The sequence below is a fragment of the Chelonia mydas genome, chromosome 7, assembly GCF_015237465.2.
Source record: "Chelonia mydas isolate rCheMyd1 chromosome 7, rCheMyd1.pri.v2, whole genome shotgun sequence".
In the NCBI taxonomy this organism is placed as follows: Eukaryota; Metazoa; Chordata; order Testudines; family Cheloniidae; genus Chelonia; species Chelonia mydas.
This window is the reverse complement of record NC_057853.1, coordinates 45,889,333-45,913,071: the sequence shown is the minus strand read 5'-3', so window position 1 is coordinate 45,913,071 and position 23,739 is coordinate 45,889,333. Positions and strand designations below refer to the sequence as shown.

General features: G+C 48.1%; 2 protein-coding genes across 3 annotated transcripts in view; one reads left to right on the top strand and one right to left on the bottom strand.

The window, feature by feature from the left end:
- The window catches only part of DNAH1 (dynein axonemal heavy chain 1), a 125,261-nt gene that overhangs the window by 70,274 nt on the left and 31,248 nt on the right, over positions 1-23,739 (top strand). The window contains exons 47-55 of the mRNA XM_037904042.2: positions 1,167-1,345; positions 2,197-2,427; positions 3,762-3,958; positions 4,789-4,924; positions 5,666-5,874; positions 6,574-6,745; positions 7,154-7,345; positions 8,702-8,812; positions 16,514-16,699. Coding sequence (XP_037759970.2) covers positions 1,167-1,345; positions 2,197-2,427; positions 3,762-3,958; positions 4,789-4,924; positions 5,666-5,874; positions 6,574-6,745; positions 7,154-7,345; positions 8,702-8,812; positions 16,514-16,699 — 1,613 coding nt within the window. The remainder of the gene's footprint in view (positions 1-1,166; positions 1,346-2,196; positions 2,428-3,761; positions 3,959-4,788; positions 4,925-5,665; positions 5,875-6,573; positions 6,746-7,153; positions 7,346-8,701; positions 8,813-16,513; positions 16,700-23,739) is intronic.
- LOC122466514 (HAUS augmin-like complex subunit 3) lies at positions 18,841-23,443 on the bottom strand. Of its 2 annotated transcripts, XM_043550694.1 has the most exons (5): positions 23,266-23,443; positions 21,656-22,914; positions 21,006-21,442; positions 19,869-20,085; positions 18,841-19,582 (listed from the first exon to the last, which is right to left on the bottom strand). In XM_043550694.1, the coding sequence occupies exons 1-5, from the start codon at positions 23,276-23,278 to the stop codon at positions 19,367-19,369; spliced, it is 2,142 nt and encodes a 713-aa protein (XP_043406629.1). In that variant the 5' UTR covers positions 23,279-23,443; the 3' UTR covers positions 18,841-19,366. The 2 variants fall into 2 exon arrangements, with proteins under 2 accessions (XP_043406629.1, XP_043406630.1); XM_043550695.1 differs by lacking the exon at positions 19,869-20,085 and having other exon boundaries at positions 23,266-23,421.

The following is a 23,739-nucleotide window of genomic DNA, read 5'->3' as shown; positions in this document are numbered from 1 at the left end:
GTGGAAGAAGCAAGGGTTTCTTTTATTCTCCAATAGCTGTAGTCTATGAACAGCTGAGCAGTGAGTATTGGAGTCTGCAAAGGTGCTGTAGCCACCCAGAGAAATGATTTTCAGAATAAAACAGGTCTCTTAGAATTGATTTCGTTTTGTGTCATAGACTCATCATCATTTGTCAGGTTCTGGTTGATTTTTATTCCCATCCATGGGCCTGAGCTGGGTGCTTTGGGACCAAGGTGTGAATTTGAGGTCACATCCACAGAGCTGAGTATCTGAGTGTAAACACTGGAAAGGAATAGGAACATCAAGCTGTAACCAAGGGCCAAAGCAGAGATTTCCGGGCACCCATGCAGAGATTCTAAGCAACGACAGGATATGTTGGCTCCTAGGTATGAACTTGGGACTGTAGCAAGGTCTGTGGGTTTGGGTCAAAGGTACAAGCCGTGAATTTGGCCATGTGGGTGGGATCTCAGTGGGCATCGTAAAAAGTGGGCATGATTATAGGGTGTGACAGGGGTGTTACAAAGGTATTTTTTTAATAAGAAACTGGATTAGGATAAAAAAATTTTGGTAACTGGCATGCTTTTAATCCTGCCATTCACCACCACCAAGGGAAATCTTTCCTTGAGGACCCCAAGCTAATTGAGTTTGATGTATGACAAATGTATCCCAGAAATCCAAGATGACATAGTGCTCGTTAGCCCCCCCCCCACGATTCCCTTATTAGTGACGTCCTCCATTGCTTCCTACTCTCTTTTCTTTAATCTGTCCCCACACATAAGATACTTTTTTATACATGTTCAGTCTCTACTGATGCTTCTGAGCTTGACCCTTGTACTGCAGCTGCTGCTTAGCAGCTCAGGGTTGCCCCCTTGGTAGGACAGGATTGATACTTCGTTACTGAGCTCACGTGTGTGGACTAGTTGGACAAAGCCTGGCTATGACTAGTGGAGAGTCTCCCCTTGAGCACTGATCAACACTGTGCCCGTTGGCTGCAGATTCAACAAGAATGGCAAGCTGAGGAGATGGCCAGGTCCTCAGGCAAGGTCCACAATGAGTGTTACTGAACAATAGCAATGGTGGCATCAGTGTCAGTCTGCCTGCCTATTGTGCTTGAATTCTGTCAGTCCTTCACACCCCAAAAATGCTGCTGCCTTCTGTTCCTGCAGCGGGAGCCCCCGGAGTCGAGCACTTGAATGAGCCCCTTGTCGATGCCACCATTCGTGTGTATTCAACCATCACGTCCCAACTGTTGCCTACCCCAGCAAAGTCGCACTATACCTTTAATCTGAGGGACCTCTCCAAAGTTTTCCAGGGGATGCTCATGGCTGAAGCCTGCAAAATCGAGGTGAGTCCTCCCACCATTTTATCTCCCATCATTCTGTACTGCCTGGGGAATTTCAGATCTCACTGTACGCAGGTCAAGGTTCAAAATAGACATAGAAAAGGCAAGAAGCTGTCCGAGGCCTTGCATTATTAGCAGGGGCTTGTTGCACTTCCCAGGTTATTCAGACTTGTGCATTTTGACACTACCCAGCGTGTACTAAATGCACAGAAATACCCGATTTGTTGTGTCTTTTTGCACAATTATAAATATGAAATCACCTGTAACCTAGAATGGATGCTGCTGGAGGAGTTCCAACACCCAGGATGCTGTCTTGGGTCAGTTTCCCTGGGGGCGGAGGGAAGACAGTTTACCTAGGGATGTGGTGGGTTCTCCACCACTTGGAGTCTTTAAATCAAGAGTGGATGTCCTTCTAAAGAATATGCTGTAGCAAGATATGGATTTATTACAGGAATTGCTGGCAGAAGTTCTTTGGCCTGTATTCTGCAAGGCAGGTTAGATTATCATAAAGGGTCTTTCTGGTCTTAATCTCAGACCTTGTGAAAATAGTAATGAAGGAAGAATTAAAATCTAATACGAGATGATGGATTGAACTCTTAACAATGTGGATTTTAAAGTTACCCCGGCATGGAAAGGAATAGCACAGATATTTATTGCAGTGTTAATTAACCCCTCTGTAGAGCACCTGCTTTAGCATGGAATGCTGCTAAGAAAGGGGCTTAGTGGTGTCCTTCCAAATTCTTCCTTTTCTAACTGAGAGTTAGAAAATGACCACATGTTCTGGAGGTAACCTAGCAATCCTGCAGGAGGGACTCGTAGCCTAATGGACATATCTCACTGAGATTCTCTGCCAGGACAAACTGCACCTGCTCAGGCTCTGGTATCATGAGAGTTGCCGCGTGTTCCGTGACCGCTTGGTTAATGATGAGGACCGCATCTGGTTTGATGATCTGATGAAAAGCATGATGGCAGAGTGGGACACCACCTTTGAGGAGGTTATCCCCTACCAGCCAGTTCTCTTTGGGGATTTCATGATGCCTGGTGCTGATGTCAAAATGTATGAACTAATTGATGACCAGGAAAAGGTAGGATGCTTTTGATTTCTCCCCATTTTTATGATTTTCTTTTACTTGTATTCAGTCCTATTCAACACTAAGAAGGCATAGCTGATACAAACTATGGATCTTCTCTAGCTGAGTGTTTGGAATGTGTCACCTACCCAGTGTTAACATTGCCAGGCTGTGTTGAGGGGGTTAGGGTATGATCCCATACCCAGTGCCAACTATGTAAGGCTCTACCAGGTCAGGCTAGGCTCTAAATGTATGATGAACACAATATGAGGACCTGAATGGAATTGAACTAGGAAGTGATGTCTTTCCGAATTCCCCTACTTCTTCTGGTGTTTGGGCAGGTAATAATGATCCTGCAAAGAGCAGTAGGCAACCTTCTGTGCCAACCCTCCTAACCTGAGTGCAACACTCAGAACTAGACTAGGAGGAATACCAGCTTTATGTTCAATGCTAGCCAGTAAGATCTTTACAATTGACCTTTACAAGTAACTATCATTACTGCAGGATTCCCTACTGGGGGGAGAGTAGTACTACTGTGGTAATGTTAATAAGCAAAAGGTAAAATTATAAAGATTTTAATGATGAGCAATATAGTTTGCACTTGCTACCAGAAACAAATAATAATATCATCACCTCTCATCTCATGATTGCTAAATGAAGTACATTCATTCATTAATTCAGCCTTACAACATCCTCTCTGGTAGGTAAATGTACCCATGCCCATTTTATGGATGGACAAAACACACAGTGAGATTAAGCATATAGACTTCTAATTTCCACAAAAGCATTTAGACTTCTAATTTCCATTGATTTCAATCCGGGCCCAAGAGATTAAGTTACTTGCCCAAGTTCCCACTGTGAATCGATGGCAGAACTGAGAGTAGAACCCATAAAATACTAACCCCTGGTCCATTGCATTAACCTCTGGGAAACACTGTTGAAGAAGACCCTGATGGAATTGGCACAAGATACTGTTTAAATAATCATGTGGGTGAGACATTTTGGCTAGGGAGGTTAAACTCAATGTAGTATTTCCTCTTTTCTGAAGGGGTGGATTCAGGAGAGTCTTTTTCTGGTTCATTTCTCTCTTTCCATCTTGAGTCCAGAGAATGAGACCCACGTGGCCCCTAATAGATCACTCCGTGGCCTAGTCAGCAGGAGATGATCAGATGTAGTGCTGGTGGCCCCTTCTTGGAGTGAGCACCACATCAGGTGTATGTTATTTCCACCTACATGTGGTTCTCAAGGATGATTTCTGCCATGAGAGGCTGGTCTTTCCCTTGGATTGCCTCTGGGAAGCTGCTGCGCTTGCCATGTTACTGTTCTTATCTGTCTCTGTTTGCCTGCAGCTTATGCGTGTGATAGAGGAGTACATGGATGAGTACAATCAGATCAACACCACCAAGATGAAGCTGGTGCTCTTTATGGATGCTATGCAGCACATCTGCCGGATCAGTCGGATCCTGCGCCAGGCACTGGGGAATGCTCTCCTCTTGGGTGTTGGAGGAAGCGGAAGGGAGTCTCTCACCAGGCTGGCATCTCACATGTAAGAAAAAAGACTTCTGTATGGCCAGCACTGAGCAGATGTGCCAGGGCTGCCTTTCTATGAATCTCATATGAATGCATCCGATGAAGTGAGCTGTAGCTCACGAAAGCTTATGCTCAAATAAATTTGTTAGGCTCTAAGGTGCCACAAGTCCTCCTTTTCTTTTTACAGTCTGTTAATTAATACCATAGCCGCTATGGTAGTGCTAGCTCTCAACACCTCCCATTCTGTCCCATGAGAAAACACCAAAGACTAATTCAGCCCAGACCAGCGGCCTAGTGGTGTGCTCTACACAACAGTATGAGATATACACACACTGGTCTCTCTCCCATGCCAGCAGGAGCTCTGGACAGCAGGAAAGCAATGGCATGAGTTACAAAGTAGTAACCCCTTAGTAAGGCGTGGTATTGGCAGGGTGTGAAAACAATGCCAAGCCATCCTTCAGAGCCAGGGGCTGGGAGGTATGTGTCTTGATAGCAGAGAGGTGTAAACTTGGGGGGGGGAGGGTCCTGGGGACTGATGAATACAGAGAACAGCTCTACAAAAATACACACGGTGTTTCTAAGGAGAATGGACTAATCCTTTTGCGGGGTAAATGCAGATTTTATTCCAACCCTCCCTTTCATTTATCTCTGATTGCACTACAGTACCATGCTCCTAGTGAAATGTGCATAAGGATAGCAACATGCTCATCATGAGGAGGTGTAAGAAAACATATGCAATATGTTCATTTCACATACAAAAAATCCTGGAGTGTCTGGAGTCTCTTATAAAAGAAGCAGAGTCCTGTTTAGAGCATGATTTTTACTTTGAGTCTCTCTCCCCTCTAGGGCCGATTATGAATGTTTCCAGATTGAACTTTCCAAAAACTATGGGATGGCAGAGTGGCGAGAAGATGTCAAGAAGATCATGCTGAAGGCTGGCCTGCAGAGACTGCCCATTACCTTTCTATTCACAGACTCACAGGTACCAGAGTGTTATCAGAGTGGAATGGCTGAAAAAACAGACATGCCTCTCAGCACTAGTTCCTGGGAAATTGTCCTCAAATTTTAAATACATGATGACTTCACTTTGAGCCAATCATATCCTTCTTTTCCTCAGCATCCCACCAGTCTTCTTTGATGTCATCCCAGGAAATGAAAATTGGAATAGTTGTTTCCAGAGAGACTCTAGGGTTCAGTACATGCCAGGGCTGATTCTGCAGCTGTGGAATTCTCTCTGATGTCAGTGGGTTCCACTTGTGGGGTAACTAAAAAGCAGGGTCTGTTTTCATACCTGGATGCTTGAAGTTAGGTTTCTAGCCATATTTAGACACTTCACTGGGAATTGATGTTCAAAGGTGCTGAGCAACATGAGGTTACTTCTGTTTAGGTAGCTAAATGTGGATTTAGGTGCCTAACTTTGGGGATCCAAATTTGAAAACATTGGCCCATTTCTTTAAACTATAGTTTAATAATAACAAGGTCATATTTCAGAATTTCACCATGGATTGTGAGCTCTGCGAAATGGTTCTGTGTCCTCAGGAAATGGTTGAACATTGTTTTGTAGATGTTGATACGTGCCAAGCATCATAGCACACTCCACTGGAAGCCAGTCAGCTTTACAAGGGATCTCCTATCATGGAAGCTGAGATATTTGGGGTTGTGATTTATAAGACATCTGGAGAACCACCTCTGTTATTACCACTATTTTTATTTTTCCATCTAGATTAAAAGTGAGTCTTTCCTGGAGGATATCAACAATGTGTTGAACTCCGGAGACATCCCAAATCTGTATGCCCCAGATGAGCAAGATCAGATCATGACTACTATGAAGCCCATCGTTCAGGACCTAGGGCAGCAGCCCACCAAGGCTAACCTGATGGCAGCATACACAGGACTAGTTCGCAGTAATATCCATATGGTCCTTTGCATGAGGTATGAGCCCTCCCAGCCTGTGGGTCAAATTGTGAAATGATGTTGGACCATAGAGCTGCCTAGACTAAGCACAAGGCCTCCTCTCAACTAGTGCACAATTAACCCATTTGTTCATGGTAATAATGTCTCTAAATAACACACTAATGCATTTGGGGCTCAGTTCCACCACACCTACTTACATAAGTAGTACTTTATCCCTTGATTTCAATGGGGCTACTTGAGGAGTAAGGTACTGCGCCCATGGTAAGGATTGCAGGATTGGGGCCTGGTGAAACAAACGCTACAATAACTTGCTCCAGATAGACTTAACATCAGTTTTACTTCTCAGATACCATCTTATAAACTGAATATTCCTGTACTGTTGTTGTACTTCAGTAGCCCTCTGACAATCAAAGGAGGTGGATATCCCTGAATACACACCTTAAACCTTCCAAAGAGATACCTATCACTATAGCCATTCCTGCCAAGGGGTCAGTAGTAACCGTAGAGCACTGTACAGAGTGATCTCACTCCTCCTTCCTTTCTCCCCTCACGATTCATCCTGTAATATACTCCCTTACTAACTGCCTCACCTCCTCCTTATGCTGTTGGTGTATAGTATGCGTTAAGTGAGAGTCGGTATTTCACCCAGCTCTTTGGAAGCTATTATAATGTGCCGTTCTCCATTCTCTCACCCTCAACCCAATCCTTGCTGCCTAGCCCTATTGGAGAGGTCTTCCGTGCACGGCTGAGACAGTTCCCCTCTCTAGTGAACTGCTGTACTATTGACTGGTTTAATGAGTGGCCTGCGGAAGCCCTGCAGTGCGTTGCATCTTCCTTTTTGCAAGAGATCCCAGACCTTGAAGCCACCTCTGAAGTTATAGATGGAATGGTAAGTGACATCCTTAAAATATAAGGCAGGGGTCCTGTGTATTCAACACGTATTTGTGCTGGATGGTTGTTAGACGCAAGCGATGCAGGACGCATGTAAAAAGTCCTCATTTACCTTGCCATGGAGAAATATTTTGTGGTGGTCTGAGTGAAATTAGGAACTAACTTTGTTACAGTTTGAGATGGTCGTCTCCTTTCCTTTTCTTATACTTCTGTGCTATCTTGGCCTTCAGATGGGACTGCTTAGCCTTTCTCTCTCATTGTAGCCCAATTGTATGTAAGGGAATAGTAGTTTGGCTACTTCTGTGCTCCTCTCCAAGTCTCGTGCCACTTACTTCAATTTTGCTGGTGCATATACCCTATATAGGACGCTCCTAATAGATTGGTTGTCTTTTCCTGCTCCTTGTAGATTCAAGTGTGTGTAGCGATCCACCAGAGTGTAGCAGTGAAGTGCAAAGTGTACCTGGCAGAGTTGGCCAGACACAATTATGTCACTCCCAAGAGTTACCTGGAGCTCCTTGGCATCTTCACAGCCCTGATCGGGAAAAAGAAACAGGAGCTGAACACAGCGAAGAAGAGGATGAAGAGTGGCTTGGACAAGGTTGGTTCCTCAGAATCAGGGGAGCTTTGGGCTCCTGTCATCTATTTAATCGGTGTACTGTTTACAGCTAAAGATCCTGCAGCGATATCCCCTACTCTGCAAGCTGCTGCACTTCCGTTTACTCATAGTTATGCAATGAGAGAAAACATCTACATCTAGCTCATGCTAATATAGTGTGGGGCTTTTCCCCCCTCCTCAAGTGGCTAGTCCCCATCGAGGTTATATGAGCCTGCTACAGCCACTAAGCTTGTCCTTCAGCTCGGGTAGTAGGGGCTCATGTTTTTAGATCCAGAGGCCCCTGAGTTTAATCCCATCTGCCAGTGACCCATCTAGGATGCATACAAGTGCATGTGTTAAGGCTTAGAGTTGTTCCGAATTACCTGGACTGAAAACAGAACTTGAATGACCGTGGGCCACAAATGTGCCTTTTGAGAACCCAGAGCCATATTACTGGGGTCATGGCTGTGCAGCACATAGGCAGTAGCTGCCAGAGGCATTCTGCCTAGAGAGGAAAGCAGCCTCCACTGTTGCTGGGAGGACTGTACGTAGATGTGGCAACTACTAAACCTTTGCTAACATCTGGTGTGTTCTCCCCTGGCCATGTAACCCCTTTGGGGGTGTTTAGCACTGTGGGTGCCCTTATCTTGCTCATGCGGAGTGCAAGCACATCCATTCTGGCTGTGCTCACTTTGTGTGGAAAGGGCAAAAGAACATAAAAGGGGCTTTCCTTTCCCATTCACTCCCTGTGCAGCTGTTTGCGGTAGCTAGTATCTAACCCTGTGTCCTCCCACCCTACCACTGTGTGTATAAACTTTATACAATCCTGGAGCAGATTCTGAGCTTTCACGAGCACACGCTTGTCCTGTAGGCTTGAAAACAGGATCAGCATTAGGACTAGAAACACCCCCGACCACAGCTTCAGTTCATTGCTTCTGCTCCCGAGAGCAATACTGCTTGCAAGGTGTGTTTTGCCAAATTTTCGTAAGGGCCCTTTCACATAAGTTGTGTACCTGTGCAACAGACAGGTGCTCACACAAATGTTCCCAGCTCCACACAGATGTGAATATGTGCAACAGGAGCGCACCCATTTTGCAGGCAGCACTAGGTGCCTAGAGCTGAAAACGTGACCCATGCATCAGATACTGTGAAGTTATTTCACAATTATATTAATTTAAAAGGGCATTCGCGAGCCCTCTGCAAGCACCCACTCATTGTCAGACACCATGCAGCCAATTCCATCCCTGGGGGCAATATTTCTGACCTTCACTTCACCTTCTCAAATGCTATGGCATCGTATTACCTTGGCGTTCACTGAACACGGTACCTGAGGGACTGAATCGCTCTCGCTTCCTCTAGCTACTGCGAACAGCAGAAGATGTAGCAAAGATGCAGGAAGAGCTAGAATCAGCACGTCCCCTTCTGGCAGAGGCCGCCAAAGACACACTGGCAACCATGGAACAAATAAAGGTACAGAGACACAGCCTTTCCCCCAGCAAATGGTGCAGAGGACACAGGAAAAGTTAGGTGGGGTATTTTACACTTTAAAAACAGATTATTCTCCTTTCTCCCTCCCCACTCCCTATAACATGGTATAATTGACATTAATATGCGGCTTCTTGAATAGGCACCGACTCCGGGGCTGGAGCTACAGGCGCCAACTTTCCAATATGCTGGGGGTGCTCACTGCTCAACCCCTGGCTCTGCCACAGGCCCTGCCCCCATTCCACCCCTTCCCACCCCCTCCCCTGAGCCTGCCATGCCCTCACTCCTCCCCTTCCCCCCCCCCGAGCCTCCTGCACGCCACGCAACAGCTGATCGGGAGGTGCAGGGAGGGAGGCACTGATCGGCGGGGCTGCTGGTGGGCAGGAGGCACTGGGAGCGGGGTTGGGGGGAGTTGATGAGGGGCTGCAGACGTATTACTGTGGCCCTTTGGCAATGTACATTGGTAAATTCTGGCTCCTCCTCAGGCTCAGGTTGGCCACCCCTGCTTTAATCTTTCTCGTGGCTCTTTTCTGATCCCTCTCCAATTTATCAACAGCCTTCTTGAATTGTGGGCACCAGAACTGATACAATATTTCAGCAGCAGTCACACCAGTGCCAAATACAGAGGCAAAATGACCTCTCTACTCCTACTTGAGAGTCCCCTGTTTATGCATCCCAGAATCACATTAACTCTTTTGACCACAGCATCATTGAGGGAGCTCATGTTCAGCTGATTATCCACCGCAACCCCCAAATCTTTTTCAGAGTCACTGCTTCCCACGATAGAATCTGCCATCCTGTAAATATGGCCTACAGTCTTTGTTCCTAGATGTGTACATTTACATTTAGCTGTATTAAAATGCATATTGTTTGTTTGTACCCTGGCAAGCTAGAGCTCTCTGGATCAGTGACCTGTCCTCTTTACTATTTAATACTTTTCCGATTTTTATCATCTGCAAACTTTATCAGTATGATATTATGTTTTCTTCCAGGTCATTGATAAAAAAGGTAAACATCATAGGGCCAAGAACTGATCCCTGTGGGACCCCATTGGAAACAGGCATCGACTGGTCACCTGTCGATGCCTGTTTCCCATTTACAGTTACATTTTGAGACCTATCAGTTTGCCAGTTTTTAATCCATTTAATGTGTGCCGTATTAATTTTGTATCATTCTAGTTTTTTAATCAAAATGTCATGCAGTACCAAGTCAAACACCGTACAGAAGTCTAAGTATATTACGTCAATACTGTTACTTTTCTCAACCAAACTTCTAATCTCATCAAAAAAAGATAAAGTTAATTTGACAGGACTATTTTCCATAAACTCCTGTTAATTTGCATTAATTATATTACTCTCCTTTAGTTCTTTGTTAATTGAGTCTGGTATCAGCCACTTCATTATTTTGCCTGGGATCAATGTCAGGCTTACAGGCGTATAATTACCCGGGTCGTCCTGTTTATCCTTTTTAAAAATTGGTACAATATTTGCTTTCTTCCAGTCTTCTGGAAATCCCCCAGTGCTCCAGGATTTACTGAAAATCAACATTAATAGTCCAGGGAGCTCCTCAATCAGCTCTTTTAAACTTCTTAGATACAAGTTATCTGGACCTGCTGATTTAAAAATGTTGATCTTTAGTAGGTTCTGTTTAATAGCCTCCAGAGCTACTAGTGAATGGAAAGAGTGTTATCACCATATGATGAGACTGCACCATCCATTTTCCCCCGAATATAGATAGAAATATTTATTGAATATTTCTGCCTTTTCTGCATTATTGATAATTCACCCATTTCCATCTAGCAATGATCCAATACCAGTAGCAGGATTCTTTTTGTTCCTTTTAAAAACATCCTTTATTATTTGAATGTGTATTGTCAGGCACAGTCAGCCATATGAGCATTCTATCAATGCATCCCCAAGTACTTGATATAGAGCATATAAAGTGTTTTTTACCATGACCATGTGTAACCAATACCATGCTGAGCCAGGCACTTTACAGTTAGGAGCCTTGAAGCTCACGATTGCCCTCTGCTGGAGACCTGGTATTGATGCTGAGCTCTGTAATTGTGGCTCTACTTTTCTTTGAGAGAGACAGGTGCTCCTCAAGTGGCTGTGTCCCATTTTGTCTAAGCCCTGGTCTACACTAGGACTTTAGGTCGAATTTAGCAGTGTTAAATCGATGTAAACCTGCACCCGTCCACACGATGAAGCCCTTTATTTCGACTTAAAGGGCTCTTAAAATCGATTTCCTTACTCCACCCCTGACAAGTGGATTAGCGCTTAAATCGGCTTTGCCGGGTCGAATTTGGGGTACTGTGGACACAATTCGACGGTATTAGCCTCCGGGAGCTATCCCAGAGTGCTCCATTGTGACCGCTCTGGACAGCACTCTCAACTCAGATGCACTGGCCAGGTAGACAGGAAAAGAACCGCGAACTTTTGAATCTCATTTCCTGTTTGGCCAGCGTGGCAAGCTGCAGGTGACCATGCAGAGGTCATCAGCAGAAGTGACCATGATGGAGTCCCAGAATCGCAAAAGAGCTCCAGCATGGACTGAATGGGAGGTACGGGATCTGATCGCTGTATGGGGAGAGGAATCCGTGCTATCAGAACTCCGTTCCAGTTTTCGAAATGCCAAAACCTTTGTCAAAATCTCCCAGGGCATGAAGGACAGAGGCCATAACAGGGACCCGAAGCAGTGCCGCATGAAACTTAAGGAGCTGAGGCAAGCCTACCAGAAAACCAGAGAGGTGAACGGCCGCTCCGGGTCAGAGCCCCAAACATGCCGCTTCTATGATGAGCTGCATGCCATTTTAGGGGGTTCAGCCACCACTACCCCAGCCATGTTGTTTGACTCCTTCAATGGAGATGGAGGCAACACGGAAGCAGGTTTTGGGGACGAAGAAGAAGATGATGATGATGAGGTTGTAGATAGCTCACAGCAAGCAAGCGGAGATACCGGTTTTCCTGACAGCCAGGGACTGTCTCTCACCCTGGACCTGGAGCCAGTACCCCCCGAACCCACCCAAGGCTGCCTCCTGGACCGGCAGGCAGAGAAGGGACCTCCGGTGAGTGTACCTTTTAAAATACTATACATGGTTTAAAAGCAAGCATGTGAAAGGATTAATTTGCCCTGGAATTCGTGGCTCTCCTGGATGTACTCCCAAAGCCTTTGCAAAAGGTTTCTGGGGAGGGCAGCCTTATTGCGTCTTCCATGGTACGACACTTTACCACTCCAGGCCAGTAACACGTACTCGGGAATCATTGTACAACAAAGCATTGCAGTGTATGTTTCCTGGCGTTCAAACAACATCCGTTCTTTATCTCTCTGTGTTATCCTCAGGAGAGTGAGATATCATTCATGGTCACCTGGTTGAAATATGGTGCTTTTCTTCAGGGGACACTCAGAGGAGCCCGTTCCTGCTGGGCTGTTTGCCTATGGCTGAACAGAAATGTTCCCCACTGTTAGCTACGGGGAGGGGGGAGGGTTGAGGGGGTAGCCACGCGGTGGGGGGAGGCAAAATGCGACCTTGTAACGAAAGCACATGCGCTATGTATGTAATGTTAACAGCAAGGTTTACCCTGAAAGAATGTAGCCACTGTTTTATAAAATGTGTCTTTTTAAATACCGCTGTCCCTTTTTTTTTCTCCACCAGCTGCATGTTTCAATGATCACAGGATCTTCTCCTTCCCAGAGTCTAGTGAAGATTAGAAAGAAAAAAAAAACGCACTCGTGATGAAATGTTCTCTGAGCTCATGCTGTCCTCCCACACTGACAGAGCACAGACGAATGCGTGGAGGCAAATAATGTCAGAGTGCAGGAAAGCACAAAATGACCGGGAGGAGAGGTGGCGGGCTGAAGAGAGTAAGTGGCGGGCTGAAGACAGGGCTGAAGCTCAAATGTGGTGGCAGCGTGATGAGAGGATGCAGGATTCAATGCTGAGGCTGCTGGAGGATCAAACCAGTATGCTCCAGTGTATGGTTGAGCTGCAGCAAAGGCAGCTGGAGCACAGACTGCCACTACAGCCCCTGTGTAACCAACCGCCCTCCTCCCCAAGTTCCATAGCCTCCACACCCAGACGCCCAAGAACGCGGTGGGGGGGCCTCCGGCCAACCAGCCACTCCACCACAGAGGATTGCCCAAAAAACAGAAGACTGGCATTCCATAAATTTTAAAGTTGTAAACTTTTAAAGTGCTGTGTGGCATTTTCCTTCCCTCCTCTACCACCCCTCCTGGGCTACCTTGGTAGTCATCCCCCTATTTGTGTGATGAATGAATAAAGAATGCATGAATGTGAAGCAACAATGACTTTATTGCCTCTGCAAGCGGTGATCGAAGGGAGGAGGGGAGGGTGGTTGCTTACAGGGAAGCAGAATGAAACAAGGGGCGGGGGGTTTCATCAAGGAGAAACAAACAGAACTTTCACACTGTAGCCTGGCCAGTCATGAAACTGGTTTTCAAAGCTTCTCTGATGCGTACCGCGCCCTCCTGTGCTCTTCTAACCGCCCTGGTGTCTGGCTGCGCGTAACCAGCAGCCAGGCGATTTGCCTCAACCTCCCACCCCGCCATATACGTCTCCCCCTTACTCTCACAGATATTGTGGAGCGCACAGCAAGCAGTAATAACAGTGGGAATATTGGTTTCGCTGAGGTCTAAGCAAGTCAGTAAACTGCGCCAGCGCGCCTTTAAACATCCAAAGGCACATTCTACCACCATTCTGCACTTGCTCAGCCTGTAGTTGAACAGCTCCTGACTACTGGCCAGGCTGCCTGTGTATGGCTTCATGAGCCATGGCATTAAGGGGTAGGCTGGGTCCCCAAGGATAACTATAGGCATTTCAACATCCCCAACGGTTATTTTCTGGTCTGGGAATAAAGTCCCTTCCTGCAGCTTTTGAAACAGACCAGAGTTCCTGAAGATGCGAGCATCATGTACCTTTCCCGGCCATCCCACGTTGATGTTGGTGAAACGTCCCTTGTGATCCACCAGAGCTTACAGCACTATTGAAAAGTACCCCTTGCACTCGCTGGCTTGGTGCTCCGGTGCCAAGATAGGGATATGGGTTCCGTCTATGGCCCCACCACAGTTAGGGAATCCTATTGCAGCAAAGTCATCCACTATGACCTGCACATTTCCCAGGGTCACTACCCTTGATATCAGCAGACCTTTGATTGAATTGGCTACTTGCATCACAGCAGCCCCCACAGTAGATTTGCCCACTCCAAATTGATTCCCAACTGACCGGTAGCTGTCTGGCGTTGCAAGCTTCCACAGGGCTATCGCCACTCGCTTCTCAACTGTGAGGGCTGCTCTCATCTTGGTATTCATGCGCTTCAGGGCAGGGGAAAGCAAGTCACAAAGTTCCATGAAAGTGACCTTACGCATGCGAAAGTTTCACAGCCACTGCGAATCCTCCCAGACCTGCAACGCTATGCGGTCCCACCAGTCTGTGCTTGTTTTCCGAGCCCAGAATCGGCGTTCCACAGCATGAACCTGCCCCATTAGCACCATGATGCATGCATTGGCAGGGCCCATGCTTTCAGAGAAATCTGTGTCCATGTCCTGATCACTCACGTGACTGCGCTGACGTCACCTCCTCGCCCGGTATCACTCTGCCAGGTTCTGGTGCTGCATATACTGCTGGATAATGCGTGTGGTGTTTAATATGCTCCTAATTGCCAAAGTGAGCTGAGCGGCCTCCATGCTTGCCTTGGTATGGCGTCCGCACAGAAAAAAGGCGCGGAACGGTTGTCTGCCATTGCTCTGACGGAGGGAGGGGCAACTGACGACATGGCTTACAGGGTTGGCTTCAGGGAGCTAAAATCAACAAAGGGGGTGGCTTTACATCAAGGAGTATTTCAGGCAGGACTTCACAGAGGGTTCCAATAAGAAATGGTGCACCTAAGTTATTGTTCTTATTGGAACAAGGAGGTTAGTCTGGCCTCTGATTGATACATGGCTAGATTTACCTCGCTGCACCTTCTTTGTGAGTGACTGCAGTGTGACGTAGAGGAATGAGTCCCCTAGACGGGGGAGGGGGGGGAAGCAAATGAGTACAAAACAAATCTGGTCTATTTCTTGTTTTGATCCACTCCATCTATCTTTTACATCTTTGGCTGGCAGCAGACGGTGCAGAAGGACTGCATGCCATCCACATCTCATGGCTGCTCAGCAGAAGACAGTGCAGTAGGATTGCTAGCCATCCTCATCTCTTGCCTGCCTGGCAGAAGATGGTACAGTACGACTGCTAGCAATCCGTATCGCCTGCCTGCTCACCATAAGATGGTTCAATAGGACTGACTGCAGGACTAAAGAGAATGACCTGGTCAAGTCACTCCAAATTTAGTCCCTGCGCCCATGTCTGCCCAGGCGCTCCTGGACGACATGGCCAGGAGCACCTCGGACATGATGATGACGGCTACCAGTCCTATTGCACCGTCTGCTGCCACAAGGCAATGGGTTGCTGCTACTGTGTAACAATGCAGTACCGCGTCTGCCAGCACCCAGGAGACATACGGTGACGGTGAGCTGAGCGGGCTCCATGCTTGCCGTGGTATGGCGTCTGCACAGGTAACTCAGGAAAAAAGGCGCGAAACGATTGTCTGCCCTTGCTTTCACGGAGGGAGGGAGAGAACGGGGGCCTGACGATATGTACCCAGAACCACCCGTGACAATGTTTTAGCCCCATCAGGCACTGGGATCTCAACCCAGAATTCCAATGGGCAGCGGAGACTGCGGGAACTGTGGGATAGCTACCCACAGTGCAACGCTCCGGAAGTCGACTCTAGCCTCAGTACTGTGGAAGCACTCCGCCGAGTTAATGCACTTAATGCACTTAGAGCATTTTCTGTGGGGGGACACACACTTGAATATATAAAACCGATTTCTAAAAAACCGACTTCTATAAATTCGACCTAATTTCCTAGTGTAGACATACCCTAAGGCTATACCCAGCAAGATATGGTAAATCAGCCTGATCACACATAATAAGCTGCTCAAGTTTGCAAACAAGCCTAGATCTATCGTGGCCCTGTGTGACAGTCATTTTCAATCTATTTATTTTCCCCACACCTCTTCCTTTAATTGATCCACTCATAAGAAAGGCCCTGCTTCCATTGCATTTCCCAAGTGTTTTTTTAAACCACGCAAGTCTGAAGCTATTAAAAAGCCTAGGTACGATCAGAAAAGGGACTTAAAAAAGAAGTGCCTTGTTACTCAGAGCTGTCACTTAGGTGTGTCGCAATTCATGTCTGCTCACTGTGCTGCCAAAAATAAGCATTTACTGCAGTTTATGCCTGCAGAGCAAACGCAGCGATGGGAGACAGAGCTGGAGTCTCTTCCGGCTAATCCATCAACAGAGCAGTGACATAAATGTCAGCTGAAAAATCTGTACTGCTACCAGCAATGCACAAACTAGAATAGACTCCCATGCTTGCATTCGGATCCCAGTATGAGTCTGTGATGCTCGAGTAGGAGAACGCATCTTGTACCCTGTGCAGATTTCATCAGGCATCAATGACTATCTCTCTCTCTCTCTCACACACACACACACACACACACACACTGTAGTGGGAAACGCTGGATGTTGTCAATGAAACCAAGGCCCTGAGCCAAGCAGCACAGGTGCATCGGCTCAGGCCTTTGGAAAATGGTGCCCTTGTTCTGAGTCTGTGTCTGGCACTGCAGGTGGACACGGCCGTGGCAGAGGAGACACGAAATGCTGTGCAGGCTGAAGAGATGAAAGCCAAAGTGAAAGCTCAGACAGCCCAGGCCATTGCAGATGATGCCCAGAAGGACCTGGCCGAAGCTCTCCCTGCACTGGATGCTGCTCTAGCCAGCCTAAGAAATCTTAACAAAAATGATGTCACGGAGGTAATAGAAGGTGGAGGGATTAATGCTTTTCGTAAGTATGTCTTTCTTGTGCAGCCCTCTCTGAATCGCTGTGTCAATGAGTTCCCCGAGGCACTGTGCTATGGAGCAAGGCTGCATCGTAGCTGTAAAGGATACCAGCAGGAGAATCTATACATAGGCACAAATCTGCAGTTTCCCCAGCCAATCTCCTTTCTGAAGCCATGACTGGGTTCTAGCATTCAGGATTCCCGGTCCTTTAAAAAACATAAATTACATTTTTGTAGAGCCTTACCTTGCTGAGACACCAAGCTGCTTCACAGTAATGTTTACTAATGTGAATCCATATCATTAGACAAGATGAGCCAGGGGAATAACGGTGGGTAGGGCCCTACCAAATTCATGGTCCATTTTGGCAAATTTCACTGTGGTAGGACTTTAAAAATCATAAATTAAATGACTTCAGCTATTTAAATCTGAAATTTCCACAGTGTTGTAATTATAGGGGTCCTGACCTAAAAAGGAGTTGTGGGTGGGTCACAAGGTTATTGTAGGGGGAGTTGTGGTACTGCTACCCTTACTTCTGCGCTGCTGCTGGCCAGAGAGTGGAGGCTGCTGGCCAGGAGCTCAGCTCTGAAGGCAGAGCCACCACCAGCAGCAGCACAGAAGTAAGGATGGCCTGGTATGGTATTGCCCACCCTTCTGCACTACTGCATGCAGAGCTGGGCCCTCAGTCAGCAACTGCTACTCTCTGGCCACCCAACTCTGAAGACAGGAGCGCAGAAGTAAGAGTGGTATGGAAAATATTTCAACCCTTACTTCTGCACTGCTACTCTGCTCTCCAGCCACTCAACTCTGCAGGCAGTGCAGAAGTGAGGGTGGCAATACCACAACCCAACCTAAAGTAACCTTGTGACCCCCCCACCACTCCCTTTTGGGTCAGGACCCCCAATTTGAAAAATGCTGGTCTCTTCTGTTAAATCTGTATAGCATAGGGTAAAAGCACACAAAAGACCAGATTTTGCAGGGGGAGACCAGATTTCATAGTCTGTGACGTGTTTTTCAGGGCCGTGAATTTGGTAGGGCCTTAACAATGGGATTTGCAGCAGTCACATTGAAGTCACCATTTCAAAACCAGCCCAGGCAAACAGTGATCAAAGAGTTGGCTACCAGGTGAAAGCATTTTAGTGGCTTTGCAAAATGGATCTAAGTGAGCTAATGACATTAGGAACTGGACCAGCATCCACATAGAATCATAGGACTGGAAGGGACCTTGAGAGGTCATCTAGTCCAGTCCCCTGCACTCATGGCAGGACTAAGTATTATCTTGACCATCCCTGATATCTCTAACCATCATCACAAGCAGCAGCCCCTGACCCCCTAAGGCAAGGGATGAACAGTCATATAGGTTTGGCAATCTGTACACATCTAAGTGGTCTTATCTCAGCAGGGACAGCTGGCTCCTAAACAGTCCAATCACTTCACAGTCTAGATGCAGACTATTAAACAGCAGCTTTGGTCACAGGCCTCTCACTCCTAGCTGGCAGATGCAGCTAGCTGGTCTGCCTTCAGTATTTTTAGGCTGTCTATAGGACACCAGGGATGATGTGTTATTGTGACCAGCTGCCAACTGTCCACACCGTCATGGTATAATAGGCCAGTCAGATCAGGTTTGGAGGTCTAATAGCAGGGCAGCATAATGTAGCTTGCACTGCTGCTACAGGAGCTCTCTTTTTTCTGGCCAGAGAGGACTTCAAAGTAGATGCAGGCTTGAGAGGCTAGACACTAAATATCCTTTTATAAAAGGAGGAAGTGAACAGAATTAACATGGTTTAACGTAATTCAATAAGTGTCTTTACTTTAGAGTTAACCATGGAGAAAGGAGGCCCATTCCTGATTTCAGTAGGTGAACGTGCCAAGCAAGCCCACCATCAAAAAAGCTCTGAACTAAGCCACACATTTCAGCTCTGGAGCAGTACCGGAAGAAGGTCTTTAGCAGATGGCCTTGGGAAACAAAGGGAAATAAGCTCACCTTGAAACCCCTGCTCCCCATTTCCTTCACAGGTTTGGAGCAGCAGGGGAAAGGAGACAGATGAAACCAGGAAGGACAGAGACAGATACACGCCTCTTCCCCATGATTATGAATCAATATCTCCTTAGGAAAATACCATGAAACATGCCTTTATTTTTTACCTGTCCACTGCTGCCCCACTCACACAATCCTTCCAGCCAGCTGTAGCCCACTGCACTGGGAGGGGAGCAGAGAATTCCAGGCACCCACCCCTCTCCTGGTCTGCCCGCTCAGTGCACTCCCCTCCCGACCCCTCAGCCTGCATGGGCATAATGCAGAGTTCTTCTGTGCGTTTTCCCCACTGTGAATCATAGAAGAACGTTAACTTCTCTTCAGTGGCCTGTGCACCATGAGAAACCCACCCAACCTCAGTGTGACAGATTTTATACATGGTTGGGGCAGGTTTCCACCCCAGTGTAAACCCCAAGTACTAGCCCCATGTGAAATTTGATCTTTTTGCTGTGAGGAGGAGAACAGGACAAAGCAATATGTAACTTATCAGCATAGCAAGGATCTCTGCCCCAAAGGGTGGAGAATCACAAACGCTTCCAGAACAGGCAGCAAAAATCTCCTCAACCTGCCCCCTTGTGTGCTGGGTGGGGTTGTTCCATTGCTGAGCCCTAGGAGAAGGCCAAGGCCTGTTTCTCCAGCTGCTGCACCACTTCCCTCAGCCGGTTGGCATCATGGAAGAAGTGCACGTAGAGATTGCGCTCTGTCTGCTGGAAGTGGGTCTGCAGGGATTTCCGTTTGGCCTTCAGGTCACTCAGGAGGTCCATCAGCATCTGATAGAGTTTGGCCTGTGTGGCATAGAGTTGCTCAATAGGCTCAGCCAGCTCCTGCAGGGAAAGAGGAAAAACCCAACTGTGTTGTGGAAGTGTAGGAAAGGAAAATCCTCCTCCTCCTGCTACAGTAATGAATCATGGAGCGGCAGGAGAAAGCAGCTCCACACCAGCCTATCAGGATACCCTATAATCTAAAGGAGATGCTGCAAGCAAAATACAGATGCCTCTGCAACATGACCCATGGCTGCTGATTGGCTGGCAAGGTCACATGATTTTAGAAGGCCTCCAGAGAGGCCATGTGAAGATGACACCACCCCAGGGGCTGGGGGTCCTTGCACACCTGGGCATTCAGCAGTAGTTGGTTGGAGTCACTATACATTATCTTATAGAGCATCTCATTATCAGACTCCAGCATGGGGAGCTGGGCTGGGGACACTGCAAGCTGCACTTCCAGCATCCTCTGCTCCTGGCGCAGGCACGAGCCACGGCTTGCCAGCGTCTCATAGGTGCGGAAGAGTTCCTTCTCCGGGCCCTGCTTCTCCAGCATCTCCCAGAGCCTGAGAGAGGGGAAAAGACAACACAAGAGTGAGGGCACCAGCCAGAGCTAAGGAGCAATGATTCCCTTGGGGGCTGGATGGAGCTGGCACCCCCACATCTCTGGAAGCAAAATCAGATTTTGCAGAATTTAAGCCTTCGTTTAAAGAGTGTGACTAGCTCTAACAGTTGTGAATAGGAAAGTGCCCAGATGCAGTAGGGCCTGCCTGAACCTCTAGGCCGAGAAGATAGTGGCTCCGAGTGAACTACACCCATTCATCTCAATGGGGACGTGCGATCTCTCAGTGCCCACGAAAGCAAATCAGGCACACATCTAGGGATTGCCAGAACCATGATCAGTCCATTCCATTACTGTTAGCAACGAGACAATCTGCACCCGGTGCTTCATAGAAACTTTAACTGTCCATTACCAGGTTCTGCCCACAGAGGAAGTTTCTGTGTCGGCAAAGGTGTTCCAAATAGCTGTACTACCTTCTGGCTGGGGCATGCCCTCTTTGGCTGAACGCATGCCTTTATTGATGCATAAGGAGGGAGATGGGTGTGGAAGGTCCATGCTCCTCCCCATGCCCCCAGCTCTGCATCCATCTGGCAGAAGTGTCTGCATCGTTGGCGCTAGACAATTTTTGGTACAAACCTGGCAGAGGAACAGTTTCATTTTGTAAGACTGATAAGTCAAACAGGGAGCTTATCACCACTCAGTTTCTGGCCCTTCCCCTTGTATTATGAGGGGGTAGAAGGAAGCAATAGATTTGCCTTTTATAGACTATTCATTATTTTGGATCCATCGGACCTCCTCTTCTCCTCTCTTTTCTAAACATCTCTTCATATGGCAGCATCTCCAGGTCTCTAATAATTTATGACTTACTCCCCCACTGATGGGCATCACACCACCTCCCCAGCTCCAAGGCAGAGCCATCTTTACCGTATGGTGGTGACATCACTGGGATCTATCAGAGTGCGTGGACAGATCTTGATGTACAGGCTGGAATCCTCAAAGCAGGCAAGCCGTCTTTGAAGATTGGCACTGGCTTCCTGCAGGGCAGCTACTATCTCTTCCAGACAGGTCCCCACCTGCTGCTGCTGCTGCTGCTCCAGCTTCAGCTGTAGTCCCAGCAGCTCCAGGCGGCTGTGCTGGGCCATCAGCTGCCCTGCAACCTCTTCCTGCTTCAGGGTGGTATACCCAAGGTGAACTGCTTCCCCATCGAGCTCCGCTTGCAAGACAGGCAAGTGAAGGAGGCGAGCAGTGGCCTGAAGGAGGGGCACAAGGTGTTGGGTTTGGGTCTGGTCTATGTCACTTTGGAGGGCGCACAGCTGCTCCTGGAAGGTGGCTATGCGAAGGCTGAGCTCATCCTCCACCACCTGCAAAGCAGAGCACAACCAAGAGACATGCACTCACAGATGTGAAAGGTCTTCCTGCACTCTGCAAAAGCAGCCCTGGACAGAGTTTTATCTCCCCTTGTAATATATACTGGCTCCTACCCACACCTAAATCAGAGGCTTTCCCATGGCCCATGTGCCACTGCTACTGGAAGGGTGGAGGACAGGAGCAGAGAGAGAGGAGCAGACCCCTACCTTATTCTCTTTGCTGCTCTTCAGGGCCCTCTCTGCCCACTGCAGTCCAGCCCAGATACCTTCAACTTCTGCTGAGGTGATGATTAGCTCTTTCTGGCTGCAGATGTAAGCCAGTGCCATGCGCTCCAGCTCCTCCTGGTAGCTGCCTAGGCTCTCTAGGAGCTTGGCTTCAGGACCCCCCATGCTCTCCAACAGCATTATGTGGGCAGCTTCTGCTAGTCCCTTCACCATTTCCTGGCAGCTGTCCTGACCATATAGGGCTTCCACACCCACAGCCTCTGCTTTGGGGCCATTGTCCTCTTCTGGCAAGGATTTCTGGGGGAGCCCTGCCACTGACTCCCTGACCAGCTCCTCCTGGGTCTCTACACCCACTTTGGGATCTGCCACACACTCATTGAGACTCCCAGTGTTCCCTGGCAGCACAGTCTGAGCTAACCCTGCCGGGGCCTGAGTGTCCAGCTTTGCTTGGGGGCTGCCCTGTCTCTTCACTTCCTGTAAGCCTGCCTCCTCAGCATCTGGAGCCTGGGTGGTGCCTGGCAGTGCCTTCTGGATGAACGCCACTAAAGCCCTTGTAGCCAGCTCCTCCAGCTCCATGTAGTGGCCCAGATCTGCCTCAGACATCAGCACCAGAAGCCTCCCATTCCCAGCTTCCCTGTACCACTCTGCGAGCTGGTTTGCTGCCTTGCAGAGCTGGCTCAGAACACTGTTGGTTTGAGAGTTCTCCACCTCCAAGTCCAGCTGGGCCTTTCTCAGCGCCCGGCCCACCTTCCTTTCCTTGTCTGCCAAGTGGCACAGCTGCTGCTTCAGGCTAGCCACGTGGATCTGGAGCTTGTTGCGCCGTCGCAGCTGGCAGGCACTATGGCTATGCAATGCCTGTGCCTCTCGCTCCAGTGCCTCCAGGGGCAGAGCCTCATCCTCTGACATGGCACCCTTCAACTGCGGGCATTGGCAGCAGGTTTGCAGCACCTGCTCTAGGGCTTCACCTTCCAGAATAGGCTTCCCTGAACTGAGCAGGGCCTGATAGGCTTCCACTTCCCCAGGACTCAGTACGTTCTCCTCCCCAACTGTGTTACAGAACCACTCGAGGAACTGCTCCGTCTTGGGACAGTCAAAGAGCCAGTCAAAGTCCTTCTCATGAAGGGCATCAGCCTTGGGGTAGACAGTCTTCAGGGTCTCCACAAACTCTGCCCCTCTATTGACCGTGTCCAGTAAGAAGCCCCTGGAGCGTCTCCGGGTAAACATGGCAAGAGTGGTTAATGCTGAAGAAAACAAAAGACATGGCATATTTCTGTTATTTCCCCCGCAAAGGCACAACACTCCCACAGCTCTGCTCAGCAGCCACCACCTGTGCAAAACTCTCTGGCTCCAGCTCCAGGAAGGACTCCAATCAGTCTCTTCTCCAGTTTGGAAGACAAAGCCCTGAGTTCAGGACACACCTTCCAGCAAACCCAGCCCCCAGGGCAGCAAGAGATCAATAGGAAAACCCACATCTCCCAGGGAGTCAAGCAGTGAAGCCACCCTCACTGCCCATTGTCTCAGGCCTATTGGCTGAACCCATCTGAACACACTAGGTCTGTGTGGTTTCTAATGAAGGCAGATCATATAGCTACCTTGCAGAAGCATTTACAGCCCTAAGGAAGCTGGAGAGACATCCATCCCAAGGATCAAGGGCAGGCTCCTGGTAATACACACCAGCATTATCCTTCCCACTCAAATCTACCAGCCCCCTAAAGTCAGCACAGCACTTGAGGGCCTCACTTAAATGAGTCTTTCCTCATCAATCATGCTGATTTCATCTGTAGCCATGAGGACCCCACTCCCACCCCCTCCTGGATCAGAAGCCACACCTGCTGGCTCAGGTGAGATGCTTCACCAATCACTGTATTCAGTAATAATTTTGCCCATGGCCTTAGCACTGAAAGAATGACAAAGCAGAAACCCCAAACCCCGTAAGACAGACTGTGTAGCCTTAACAAAAAGGAGGGATAATTACATAGGGGTAGGAAATCATAACATGCATGCTAAGGTTCTGATTAGGTATAGGCAGTAGTTAGGTTATATCACACACCACTGAGGTCACTAGC